Raw genomic sequence first — 13,758 nt, forward strand, 5'->3', positions numbered from 1 at the left:
CCGGCGTTGGACTGGGGTAAGCACAGTTAAGAAGTCTCACAACACCAGGTTAAAGTCCAACAGGTTTATTTGGTAGCAAAAGCCACTAGCTTTCGGAGTGCTGCCCCTTCATCAGGTGAGTGGGAGTTCTGTTCACAAACAGGGCATATAAAGACACAAACTCAATTTACAAAATAATGGTCAAAATGTGAGTCTTTACAGGTAATCAAGCCTTAAAGGTACAGACAATGTGAGTGGAGAGAGGGTTAGGCACAGGGTAAAGAGATGTGTATTGTCTCCAATCAGGACAGTTAGTGAGATTTTGCAAACCCAGGCAAGCCGTGGGGGTTACAGATAGTGTGACGTGAATCCAAGGTCCCAGTTGAGGCCGTCCTCATGTGTGCGGAACTTGGCTATCAGTCTCTGCTCAGTGACTCTGTGTGTCGTGAAGGCCACCTTGGTCTTCAGAGGCTGAATGCTTGTGACCACTGAAGTGTTCGCCAACAGGAAGAGCACAGTCTTACCTGGTGATTGTCGAGCAGTGTTCATTCATCTATTGTTGTAGCGTCTGTATGGTCTCCCCAATGTACCAAGTTTCGGGACATCCTTTCTTGCAACGTATCAGGTAGACAACGTTGGCCGAGTTGCAAGAGTATGTACCGTGTACCTGGTGGACACATGACACACGACAACGCAGAGTCACTGAGCAGAGACTGATAGCCAAGTTCCGCACACGAGGTCGGCCTCAACCGGGATCTTGGGTTCATGTCATACTATCTGTAACCCCAATGACTTGTCTGGAGTTGCAAAATCTCACTAAATGTCCTGGCTGGAGACAATACACATCTCTTTAACCTGTGCTTAACCCTCTCTCCACTCACATTGTCTGTACTTTTAAGACTTGATTACTTGTAAAGATTTGCATTTTGACCATTATTTTGTAAATTGAGTTTGTGTCTATATATTTATGAACCTATTTATGAACACAACTCCCACTGAACTGATGAAGGAGCAGCGCTCCGAAAGCTTGTGGCTTGTGCTACCAAATAAACCTGTTGGACTTTGACCTGGTGTTATGAGACTTCTTACTGTGTAGGTAGTCCCCCAGTGCTGTTCCACAAATGTGACCCAGTGACAGTGAAGGAACAGCAATATCGTTCAAATTCAGGATGGTGAGTGGCTTGGAGGGGAACTCGCAGGTGGTGGTGTTCCCCTGTATCTGCTGCCCTTGTCCTTCTAGAATAAAGTGGTCGTGGGTTTGGAAGGTGCTGTCTAAGGAAGTTTGAGAAGTTACTGCAATGCAGCTTGTGGGTAGTCAGTGGTGAAGGGAGTTTTATCTTCAGTTGACTCTTTTAGAGAATGAATCATTCTGTTGTATATTGTTTATGATGTTTGGAAATTAGTAGGTGCACACCTCAGTCTAGAGGCTCTTCCAAGTGAGAGGAAATACTTATTCAATATGTTAGGAGCAATTCTGACAGATCGGTGGATGCGCACTCAGTGCTATACTGCTGGCTCTCCAGTGGGAATAGGCCAGCGTGAGGCACAGAATGTGGCAGATTCACTTTGAAAATCCAGCTTAAAAAAGACATGGAAATTACTCCCATTTTTACGCAAGTTCAGCACTTAGAATTTCCCTAGGAGAATCCCAACCATTATGTTTAAATTATGTTCATTGGGATTTTCTTCAGGATTTTGTATGAGGAACTGCAGTCGAGAAACAAGTTGGCTGAAAAGCACAGGCAGGAACATCTGCCCCAGTGGTTCCCTTGGCCTGCAGAACACTGGTCATCCATGAGGGTCTTCTCGGTGCTCCTGAGGCTGGCCCAGAATGTAAAACACGCAACACCACATCCATGTCCACATGAAAGGACACACTACACTCATATGGTGTCACGTGACCAGATCTGCTTCTGTGAGCACGCACCAGCCACCAGAAGCCCAAACACTGATCATGTCACTTTTACAAGCAAGATTTATAAAACTGAGATACAGAATATGGAGCGGCCAGGAGAGGGTAGACAGGAAGGGTCTTCTTGGTGTTAACAAATTGTCCCTAAATTAGTCTTCCCTCAATCTTCCCCAGTAGGCGTAGACAAAGACGAGGCGTAGATGAGGCGTTCACTGAATGTTAAGATGGCGGCGCGGGCTCGTTGGGCCGAAGGGCCTGTTTCCTGTGCTGTGTTGTTCTTTGTTCTTAGTGGACAGAGACGAGGAGATTTAAAGGGATTTCTTGAAAGATTAGAGGGGAGACGAGGGAAAAATGTTTTGGCTCAGAGGGTTGTAGGGGTCTGGAACTCACTGCCTGAATGGGGAGAAGAGGCAGGAACCGTCAACTCATTGACAAGGTGTCTGGATTTGTACCTTAAGTCTCATAACCTACAAACCAAATACTGGAAAGTGGAATTCAGCTTGATGGCTTTTTTTTTTACCCGGAACAGATGTGATGGGCTGAGTGGCCTCTTTCTCTGATTCTGTGATTTATATTACTATTGATTTTGTTTGATTCCTATCGAAAGAAGATTGAAGATAGAAAGTTCTGTGTTCTATCCATGTTAATTCAGGATTAATTTCACAGAAGAGGATTATTGCAATGATTTAGTTTGCAGACATTAGAATTTTTCAAATAAATGTTCCCTTGTAGTATTAATGTTTATAATATGAAAATGCCCTGACTTTAGATTCCAGCACGAATTAATAATTTACTTATTTCATAAAAATTACATTTACATTTACTGCATTCAGCCAAAAAGCTGCAAAATATTTATAGTCTCATTAAGTTCCAATTAGTTGGGAGGTTTTTTGATGGTGGTTGGTGAAGGTGGGTGGGGAGGGTCAGTGGGTGGGTGGGGTAGGGTCAGTGAGTGGGTGGGGAGGGTCAGTGAGTGGGGTAGGGTCAGTGAGTGGGTGGGGTAGGGTCGGTGGGTGGGGTAGGGTCAGTGAGTGGGTGGGGAAGGTCGGTGAGTGGGTGGGGAGGGTCAGTGAGTGGGGTAGGGTCAGTGAGTGGGGTAGGGTCAGTGAGTGGGGTAGGGTCAGTAGGTGGTCTGCAGAGTCTTTGACTCCATTTGCGGATGGAAGTGTTTGGGAACTAATCTCCTGTTCCCCTTCCATGGACCCCCACACTGCGAAGAGTGAGCTCAGCATCGAAACGCAGCAAACTGGAATCCCACTCTATTATTTTCTGAACTGCATTTTCCTGGAAAAGACTCATGGCCTTTCTGGGGGCCGAGGGAGTTTATTCCAACCTCCTCCCAGATCCTGCGATTCGAGAGGTCAGGGCTGTCCTTGACTGCTGCAGTGATTGGCTGTCCGATCAGGGAGACCCAGAAAGGGGTGGGGCTGTGGTCATTCCTGTCCCGTTGTATAGAACCATAAAACACTGGGCAATGATATTTGGCCCATCCTGTCTCTCTCAGCTGTACGAGACAGCAATCCAAACCGATCTGCAATCCTTCTCTTTCCCCACTTTTTTATTAAGTATTGGGGCAATACTCCAGAGCCACATGCCCAGGGAAGAATCGCGTTACGGCTGGAGAATCTCACAGGAGGGGCCATTGTACAAGTTATCCCTTTGTGGGATTCTCCTCCCATCCCTGTGGCCATGTAACCTAGTTCACACCCAACGAGAATTGCACCCATTCTGTCTCCTTTTCAATCTGCTTCCAGCAACAATTCAACAGTGAATTCTAGATTGTAACATCAAAACTAATTCTCTTCATCTCCTCTCTGACCCATTTGATAACAGGAGGAGGCGATTCAGCCTATCAAACATGTGCCACTATTTAATGAGATCATGGCTGGTCTAGATTTTAACACCATTTGCATATCCTTCAATCTAATCACCCCAGTTGTTTAATTATCAATTGTGCCTCCAGCCCAAACAGCCTTTTGCAGGAGAGAGCCCCAGTTTACTGCTATTCTTTGTGTGAACAAATGCTTCTTGCCATTTCTCCTGAATCACGGAACTGTAAGGCTCTGTAACTCTTATTCCAGACTCCCTTCACCCCTCACCAAAGCTTCTCTCCACTGACCTGATCAATTCTTGTAATGATTATCAATATTCCGAGTCAAGTTCCTGCTCAGATTCTAACACAATGGCCAAAGCAATGAGACAAGTGTCTGAATTTTCAGGGTGGTGGCCATTCAGTGCCCATCATCCTGAGAATCAACAGGGGAACACATCCCTGCGACTACCTGGGTGGTTATCACTGGTGCCTCCCAGCGCGATGGACTTGGGTTCGATTCCCAGCCTTGGGAGTGTATGGAGTTCACACGTTCTCCCCGTGTCTGTGTGGGTTTCCTCCAGGTGCTCTGGTTTCCCCCCCACAGTCTGAAAGACGTGCTGGTTAGGGTGCATTGGCCGTGCTAAATTCTCCCGAACAGGCACCTAAGTGTGATAAATAGGGGATTTTCACAATAGCTTCATTGCAGTGTTAATGCAAGTCTCACTTGTGACAATAAATAAATGTTTAAAAAACATTAAATTATTTAACACTCAACTGAGCTCCGATTGGCAGTCGGTGGGCTTCTGCCTGCACTTGGTGAGCTGTCAGCCAATCCGATTGGTCGACCAGTCCATCCAGGCACAGCGCTGCAGTGGTGGGAAGAGGTAATGCAGGAACCGTGCCTCAGGCGACAGGCAGAGTTCTCCCTCCCAACATGTATGATGGGGGCGTGGAGGGAGAATATAGCTGGAGGCCCAATAAATTGGTTTCACACCTTGAGGGGCACCTGGAGGGATACTGAGATCCCCCAATGCCTCTGGCGTTACCACTGCACAAACTCACCTGTGGCAACAGTGATGGAGTGCGAGGTCTGCATAAATATCTGCGTTCCGCTGGGTAATGGTTTCCATGGTGTCCACCACACCCCCCCATGGAGTTCTCAATGTGTACACTATCTCATGGGCAGGCTCACATGTCATATTGTTAATGGCACCAACAGTTTGTTCAATGTCACTTTACCGCTAGCTAACCCTGTGACGTTAGCTGGAAGGCCAATTCCACAGCCTCATCATTAGACTCCGTCTCACCAATGCCCCTGTCTGAGAACTGGCTAGCCTGGCTCAACTTACCCCATTCTGCTGCTCATGTGACCCGACCTGCGCCATCACTAATACCCACTGCGGTGTATGTATCTGAGCCAGTGGAGGGAGACACTGAGCGCTGTGATACTCACACGGTGTGGACCTCTTCTCTCCCGCTCCCTCCTGGCTCCTTTCTGTGCTCGGGCTGGGGCTGAGGCTGGGGTGGAGTAGGGGGGGTTCTCCTCCTCTTCCTCGTCTGGCCTTGGTCACTTCCTGGATGTGCCTGCAAGTGGGAGTGTGCCAGTGACAGCATCAGCTGCCTCCCAGACAAGAGGAGGTTCCAGCCCAGCTCTCTATTCAATGGGAACATTCTGAATGATGGAGGTCCACCTCTGCCTTGCCAATCTCCCGTTTGACAGCCATGAGCTCCGATCCCCTTTCCTCATGCTCAGCGAGGGGCTCGTGGCGTGGTGGACTCTCCTCTGGTTGTTCCGGAGCTTCTCCTGGTCAGAGAAGGGATTGCGTATTACATCAGTGGGACCACTGCGTTTCCCCTGGATCCCCCCCAACACCCCCTCCCCCACTCCACGCAGTACCTCGTGTCTACTGAAGGGTGAAAAAGGTACTCCACACAGGGGTCACTGCACTGGGACAGGGCAGGCAATTGGCACTGGTCCTCAGACCCTGGCATTTCAGACTCTGTGTATATTGAGTCACCCTGGATGGGACATAACATAAGAACATAAGAACATAAGAAATAGGAGCAGGAGTAGGCCATCTAGCCCCTCGAGCCTGCCCCACCATTCAATAAGATCATGGCTGATCTGTCGTGGCTCAGTTCCACATTCCCGCCCTCTCCCCATAACCCTTAATCCCCTCGCTTATCAAAAACCCATCAACCCGCGTCTTAAAAATATTTAGCGAGGCAGCCTCCACCACTTCAACGGGCAGAGAATTCCAGAGATTCACCACCCTTTGAGTGAAGAAGTTCCTCCTCAACTCCGTTCTAAACCGCCCCCCCTTTATCTTGAGTCTGTGCCCCCTAGTCCCACTGTCCTTTCTGAGCGGGAAGAGCCTCTCCACCTCTATCCTATCCATCCCATTCAACACGTTATATGTCTCAATGAGATCTCCCCTCATTCTTCTAAACTCTAATGAGTACAAGCCTAGTTTATTCAGCCTCTCCTCAAAGTTCAACCCCCTCAACTCCAGTATCAGCCTAGTAAACCTCCTCTGCACTCCCATCCAAGGCCAAAATATCCTTGCGTAAGTGCGGCGATCAAAACTGCACACAGTACTCCAGCTGCGGCCTCACCAATGCCCTATACAGCCGCAGCAAGACCTCCCTACTTTTATATTCAATCCCCCTCGCTATGAAGGCCAGCATCCCATTCGCCTTCCTGACCACCTGCTGCACCTGCAGGCTGGGTTTTTGCGACTCATGCACAAGGACCCCGAGGTCTCTCTGCACCGTCGCATGACATAGCCTGAAGGCGCAGATAAAATGGTTCCTCCTCTTTCAGCATTGGGTTTCTGATCTTCTCTGGACCTCCTGGATGCGATTGGCATTGGCCACCAGCACCCACACCAGGCTTGTCTGGCTAAGGACCTCACCTCCCATAGGCCAGGAATGGGATGTCTCTTCTGGCCTCAACCTGGTTGAAGAGGACAACTCGCTGGGTGTCACTAAACCTAGGGGCTTGAGTCTTAGCCACCTTCCTAATGCTATCCTGGGGAAATGCTGCTGACAGTGAGGATGCAGTGTGCCTTTTCACTATGGCACCCAGATACGATACCAGTTCCAAGCTGTATCTACCCTAATCCGACGCCTGCATCTCCATATCCCAGACCACCCCTAATCTGTTTGACAATAAATGATGTTCGGGCAGGAAAACAGTCCACATTCCAGCCCTCACCGGGACACTTAGTGTCAAAACTCCACCCTCAGTCTGGGCACCACACTCAGGAAGCGGGAGGGGTGCCGGAATGGGGAGAGCTGGGGATACCCTGGGAATTTGGGAGGGGCGCAGGGTAGAGGCAATCACGATGTCAGGAGTAGGCTGAGAGCTGGAGCTCCCTGGTCCCTGAGGAGATGGTGCCTCCCCTCCCCCCAACTCCCTGCTCACAGGGGGTCCTCCGGCTGAAGTCCTTCTCTTCCCTCCACCTCCAGGTTTTAAATTGGGGCACGGGTGGGCTTTCTATCCGAGGCGCTGTTCACCCAACTGGAAATTCGTGTCTGGGTCAGAGTGGGTGGAATCCTGGACGGAATCCCATCAATGCAATTTTACCCTCTTATCCGCAACCCCCACCGCCCTCAGAACCCACTGGGTGCTGGGATGGGGAGGAGGTGGGGGGGGTGTGGGTGTACATTTAGCCAGGGAATTTTAAGGGTGAGTTTTACACTGACCCAGGATTTGATTAACTTTGACCCGGATCTGTGCAGAAAACATGCCACAGATTCAGGTAGAAATGACATGACTCTGTCCAATGTGCTGGTGTTGTGAAGGTTCCTCACTCCTGGGCAAACAGGCACTACTCAGCTTATTTTTAATAAGAAATGGATTGGTGTACAATAATGAAACTGTGAAGTGGTTCATTACAGTGAGTCATTTTCAGTGAATTTAAATCTGGTTTCTCAGATGGTGAACTGGGCATTCTTATTAAAAATCTGAGTTATTTGATGAATCAAATATCAGCTGTGTTAATAAAACCATGCTGGATATCGCTCTCAAATATAAACTTCTTAGCTTTGAAATGAAAAGCTACAAAAGGAATGGATTATTTCTGGAGCGGGACCTGATTACACAGATTCATGTTTTGATTGCGATTATACAATCTGAATTTGCAAGGTTTAAGATCTGGAGTGGGGCAAAGGGAATAACGTGAAGCCCGTTCATTGTGTAAACTCCGCATTGCTGATAATTAGAGCTGGGCTGATATTTTGCAGGGTGACACGGTGGTTAGCACAGCTCCGGGGACCCAGATTTGATTCCCGGCTTGGGTCACTGTCTATGTGGAGTCTGCACATTCTCCCCGTGTCTGCGTGGGTTTCCTCCGAGTGCTCCGGTTTCCTCCCACAGTCCAAAGATGTGTTCCGTAGATTGATTTCCCATGCTAAATTGCCCCCTAATGTCAGGGGGACTAGCTAGCGTAAATGCATGGGTTATGGGGTGGGATTGTGGTCGGTGCAGACTCAATGGACCAAATGGCCTCCTTTTGTACTGTAGGATTCTATGATTAAATGTTCTGAGTGCAAGAGGCAGGTGAACCCTGTCTCCCAGGAACACACATAACTAACATCAAGTCGATTGTGGCTTTTCATCACACAGTTAATAAAATTTTGTGAGAATGGAGGGGGCAACTGTACACAAAATAGCTGCTCCATGATTGTCATTGGTCTGCAGTCGTAATTCATTCAACTGGACAAGGTGACCATGAGAGAAGTGTTTAAAAGAATTGTATTTGGGAGACAATTTCAGGGATGGCTAGGGGATTTACAGCGAGTTAAATATTTTCATAAATTCACTGCTGGAATGCAGGGTGCACGGGGATGAGTGCACAGCTCCCACAAACAGCAATGTGATAATGACCAAAGCATCTGTTTTAGCTGATTGAGGGATAAATATTGGGCTTGATGCTGAGAATGCTCCTTCAAACAGTACTGTGAAAACTTTTATATAGAATCTCTTTCATTCGGAAGGAGGCCATTCAGCCCATCAAGTCAGCACCGACACAGACAGGCCCTTCTTCTACTCTATCCCCATAATCCTGCACACTTACCATGGCTAATCTATCTAACCGACACATCCTGGAAAATTAAGTGACAATTTAGTAATCCACCTGACCAGCACGTCTTTCGGACTGTGGGAGAAAGCCAGATCACCCAACAGAAACTACGGGAGAACGTGCAGACTTTGAACAGACAGTTACACAGGCTAGAATCAAGCTTAGGTCCCTGGCGCTGCGAGGCAAGAGTGCTAACCATTGTGCCACTGTGTCGCTCCTACGTCTACTTGAGAGAGTAGAGTTCTCAGTTTAACATCTCATTCAAAAGATGGCACTTCAGACAGTACGGCACTGACTCTGGATTGGTTTTGATTTTGTGTTCAAGTCCTGGATTGGGGTTTGAATTCAGGTCTTTTGAGCTAAACCGTTATTGCCACATGTCTCAATAGCCACACAGGGCATCAAAGGGTTAATGTAGCCAACGCTGGCACCCAGAGGCCCCTTTGTGTTATTGGACGATTTTATATTCACCGTGTCCAATATACTTTCCCAACAGGAATGACCTGTCAAGCCAGGAGCTCGTACTCTGACTCAGAGGTCCTCTGGGGGCATCGGTTCAACCCCGTGCTGACTCTGGAGAAAGATTTCTATGAAGTGGATTATAACAGTTTCCATGAAACCTATGAAACCAACACCCCGGACTGCAGCGCCAAGCAAGTGGCAGAGATGAAGAAGGCAGGCCGAATCCTACCCAAGCTCTCGTGTCCACACCTTCCCAGTGAGGAGGTGGAGGCGGAGGGAGAGGAAAACGCAGGAAAGGGAGGCAGCCCCACACCCAACACGGGCGAGCTGACACCCTTCTCCCCAACCGAAGACTCTGAATATTGCACCGGCTTTTCAGCAAGGTTTATACAGGAGCTGGAAGAAGCTCAGAAACTCTAGGATCTCTGGGCTGGAGTTTCCCCCTAGACACTATTGTGTTACTGATTGACCAAGCTAGTGATTTATATATACATATAAACCCATCATGTACAGTGTGGATCAATCAGGATTAGAGAATGGGATAGCATCATTTGTACATAAAGAATAAATGTCACCATTCACTCTGTTGAGCCAATTTATTACTGGGCACCTGTTGTGCACTCTGTATAACTTTCCCTTTGGGGATGGCTTTGTCATAGAGTTAGTTCCAGCAGGAAGGTGTTGGGATGTCTGAATAAGCTGGTACTGGAGTTAGCAAGTTCCTCCTCACACCCTTTTGCCATTGATGTGAGAACTTGCTCTTTGAATGGATTCTATTTAAATTCCAGCCTGCATTGTATGGGAATCTACCAGGGGGAATCCTCTCTTAGGCGATGGGTGAGTTATTGTGAAATGTATGGGCCTCGCCAACTGTGACCCCCTTCTCCCCCACTCCAATCCCTGAACTCTACTCACTTTAGCAGAACCAGCCAACCTTGTGTGGACCTGAACTCGTGCAAACGACAGACAGTAACAGATCAAAGTGAGGGAGTTGACAGCTAGCTCAGGGGACGGTTGATTTATCCACGAGGTTAGTCCACGTACCCTTCCCTTCTTGCTCAACTTGTTAATTTGTTTTGGGAGCAACTAATCTGAAATTAGTGTTTAACGTTTCTGTGCAGCAAATGATGGCTGGGTTTGACTTTCGGAAACTGGGACACTAACTCCAGCAGGTTCCTGGTTTGGAGTTTCAAGAATATCCAGAAATAATGGCACCAACCAAGTAACTTTGGAAGTCAGAGGCTGCAGCTGTTGTTCCTTTGCTGCAGGGGCTGAGTGACCTGGTCAGATTAACACCACAGCCCTGGGCACTGAAGGTGCTGAATCATAGGCTGGCATTCTCTTGTCAAATGCCAGGTGAAAAACAGGTGGCCCTCCTGTGTTCCTGGAGACTAATTTCCTCTTCCTTCTCCTATTCTGTGGCCTTAATCATATGGCCTGGTCTCCAGGTTCAGTCCTGGGATATTTTCCACATTGTTTGTGTTGCTTTTTCTCAGCCACAGGGAACGAGAATGTGTCTGAGAGATGTCGTGTCCATCAGTCACTCGTCTGTCAAAGACCACAAGGAGAACAAATCTCTCTCTCTTTCCCACACTCTCTGTCCTGCTCTCTCTGTCCATGCCGCTCTGTCCATGCCACTGTGTCCGTATCACTCTATCCGCGTTGCTCTGTCTGTGTCACTCTGTCTTTGTCACTCTGCCCATGTCTCTCTGTCCTACTCTCGTTGTCGCACTCTCCTGTCCCTCTCTCACCCGTCCCACTCTCCTGTCCCCCTCTCTCTCCTGTCCCTCTCTCCTGTCCCCCTCTCTCCTGTCCCTCTCTCCTGTCCCCCTCTCTCCTGTCCCCCTTTCTCCTGTCCCTCTCTCTCCTGACCCTCTCTCTCCTGACCCTCTCTCTCCTGTCCCCCTCTCTCCTGTCCCTCTCTCTCCTGTCCTCTCTCTCCTGTCCCTCTCTCTCTGTCCCCCTCTCTCCTGTCCCTCTCTCTCCTGACCCTCTCTCTCCTGACCCTCTCTCTCCTGACCCTCTCTCTCCTGTCCCCCTCTCTCCTGTCCCTCTCTCTCCTGTCCTCTCTCTCCTGTCCCTCTCTCTCTGTCCCCTTCTCTCCTGTCCCTCTCTCTCCTGACCCTCTCCCTCCTGACCCTCTCTCTCCTGTCCCCCTCTCTCCTGTCCCTCTCTCTCCTGTCCTCTCTCTCCTGTCCCTCTCTCTCTGTCCCCCTCTCTCCTGTCCCTCTCTCTCCTGACCCTCTCTCTCCTGACCCTCTCTCTCCTGTCCCCCTCTCTCCTGTCCCTCTCTCTCCTGTCCTCTCTCTCCTGTCCCTCTCTCTCTGTCCCCCTCTCTCCTGTCCCTCTCTCTCCTGTCCTCTCTCTCCTGTCCCTCTCTCACCTGTCCCTCTCTCTCCTGTCCCTCTCTCTCCTGTCCCTCTCTCACCTGTCCCTCTCTCTCCTGTCCCTCTCTCTCCTGTCCTCTCTCACCTGTCCCTCTCTCTCCTGTCCCTCTCTCACCTGTCCCTCTCTCTCCTGTCCCTCTCTCTCCTGTCCCTCTCTCACCTGTCCCTCTCTCTCCTGTCCCTCTCTCTCCTGTCCCTCTCTCTCCTGTCCCTCTCTCACCTGTCCCTCTCTCTCCTGTCCCTCTCTCTCCTGTCCTCTCTCTCCTGTCCCTCTCTCTCCTGTCCCTCTCTCTCTGTCCCCCTCTCTCCTGTCCCTCTCTCTCCTGTCCCTCTCTCTCCTGTCCCTCTCTCACCTGTCCCTCTCTCTCCTGTCCCTCTCTCTCTGTCCCTCTCTCCCCTGACCCTCTCTCTCCTGTCCCTCTCTCACCTGTCCCTCTCTCCTGTCCCTCTCTCTCCTGTCCCTCTCTCACCTGTCCCTCTCTCTCTGTCCCTCTCTCCCCTGACCCTCTCCTGTCCCTCTCTCTCTGTCCCTCTCTCACCTGTCCCTCTCTCACCTGTCCCTCTCTCTCCTGTCCCTCTCTGTCCCTCTCTCCCCTGACCCTCTCTCTCCTGTCCCTCTCTCTCTGTCCCTCTCTCTCCTGTCCCTCTCTCTCTGTCCCTCTCTCTCCTGTCCCTCTCTCTCCTGTCCCTCTCTCCTGTCCCCCTCTCTCCTGTCCCTCTCTCTCCTGTCCCTCTCTCTCCTGTCCTCTCTCTCCTGTCCCTCTCTCACCTGTCCCTCTCTCTCCTGTCCCTCTCTCTCCTGTCCCTCTCTCTCTGTCCCTCCAGGTGAATGATCCTCAGCCCTTGTATCACTTCTGATGCTCCATTGCACTCTGTTCCCTTGCTCAATGTTTCTCAACCACTTTCTTTCCAATTCCTAATTTGATTTGTCAGTTTCGCTCAGTTTGTCACCTCTCAACTCCAAGGTAGGGTTCATCTCTGGCCTTCCTTGAGGAGTTGGTATATAATCCAGGCTGCCATTCAGTGTAATATTGAAGAGATGATGCATTGCTAGAGATATCTTTCAAAGGAGGCATTAAACCAAGGCCTGGACATTAAGACTCTAATCTAAACTTTTCAAAGAACAGGGAGGTTTCATGATGCCCTGGTCAACAATCTTTCTTAAATAAATCCACTGGCTTTTTATCTCATATTTGAGATGCTTAACTGTGTGTTAAAATTACTGTCACAATATTGTCTACATCTCAAAACTAATTCATATCAAGAGCTTTGACACATTATATAAAAGTAAGTCTTTCTTTTATGTACCAGTGTTTCTATTTCTCATACCAGTCTGCCTCCTCACTCCTTCTCCTGCATTAGAGCACCAGCACAAGGAATAGAAGCAGGGATCGGCCTCCAGGCCCTTCAAGTCTGCCCCGAAATTCAATCAACCATGGCTGATCTATTCCAGCCTCAACTCCTCGTCTGTGCCATTTCCCCACAGCCCGCTATTCCTCGAGCTATCAAATATTTATCTACCTCCACTTTAACTTCTTCTGTCGATCCAGCCTCCAGCACCCTCTAGGGCAGAAAATTCCAGAGATTCACCAGTCTCCGCAAGAAGAAATTTCTGCACATCTGAATTTTAAATGACCACCCTTTAACTTGTAGCTGTGTCCCCTTGTTTGAGACTGTCCCACCAGGGAAAACATCGCACCATTGACCCTGTCAAGCCCCCTCAGGATCTTGTATGTTTGAATAAGGTCACTCCTCTGAACTCCAAGGAATACAGACCCAGAAAATTTAGTCTCTCTTGATGGAACAATCTCGGGAATTAGCTGGCGAATCTCCTTCGCTCTGCCTCCAATGTTACCTCTTTTTAAGGTAAGGAGGCCAAAGCTGCAGGTAATATTCCAGGTGAGATTTCACTAACACCCTGTACAATTGCAACAAAACCTCCCAATATAAAACTCCAATCTCTTTGCAATAAAGGTCAAAATGCCTTTAGACTTCTTAACTACTTCTTTAGGTCTACTTGCTAGTTTTTTGTGATCCATGCACTAGAACATCTAGATCCCTCTGTCCTTCACTCACTGCAGTCTCCCTCCATTTAGATAATGTTCTGCCTTTTAATTC

General features: G+C 49.0%; 1 protein-coding gene across 1 annotated transcript in view; it reads left to right on the forward strand.

Annotated features, from left to right (window-relative positions):
- The window catches only part of kcnj5 (potassium inwardly rectifying channel subfamily J member 5), a 61,207-nt gene extending 51,354 nt beyond the window's left edge, over nucleotides 1-9,853 (forward strand). Inside the window, exon 3 of the mRNA XM_080214610.1 lies at nucleotides 9,288-9,853. Within this exon, the coding sequence (XP_080070736.1) occupies nucleotides 9,288-9,673 (386 nt within the window). The 3' untranslated portion in view covers nucleotides 9,674-9,853. The remainder of the gene's footprint in view (nucleotides 1-9,287) is intronic.
- The last annotated feature ends 3,905 nt before the right edge of the window (nucleotides 9,854-13,758 follow it).

This window comes from Carcharhinus amblyrhynchos, chromosome 29, assembly GCF_965287045.1.
Source record: "Carcharhinus amblyrhynchos chromosome 29, sCarAmb.v2.hapA, whole genome shotgun sequence".
In the NCBI taxonomy this organism is placed as follows: Eukaryota; Metazoa; Chordata; class Chondrichthyes; order Carcharhiniformes; family Carcharhinidae; genus Carcharhinus; species Carcharhinus amblyrhynchos.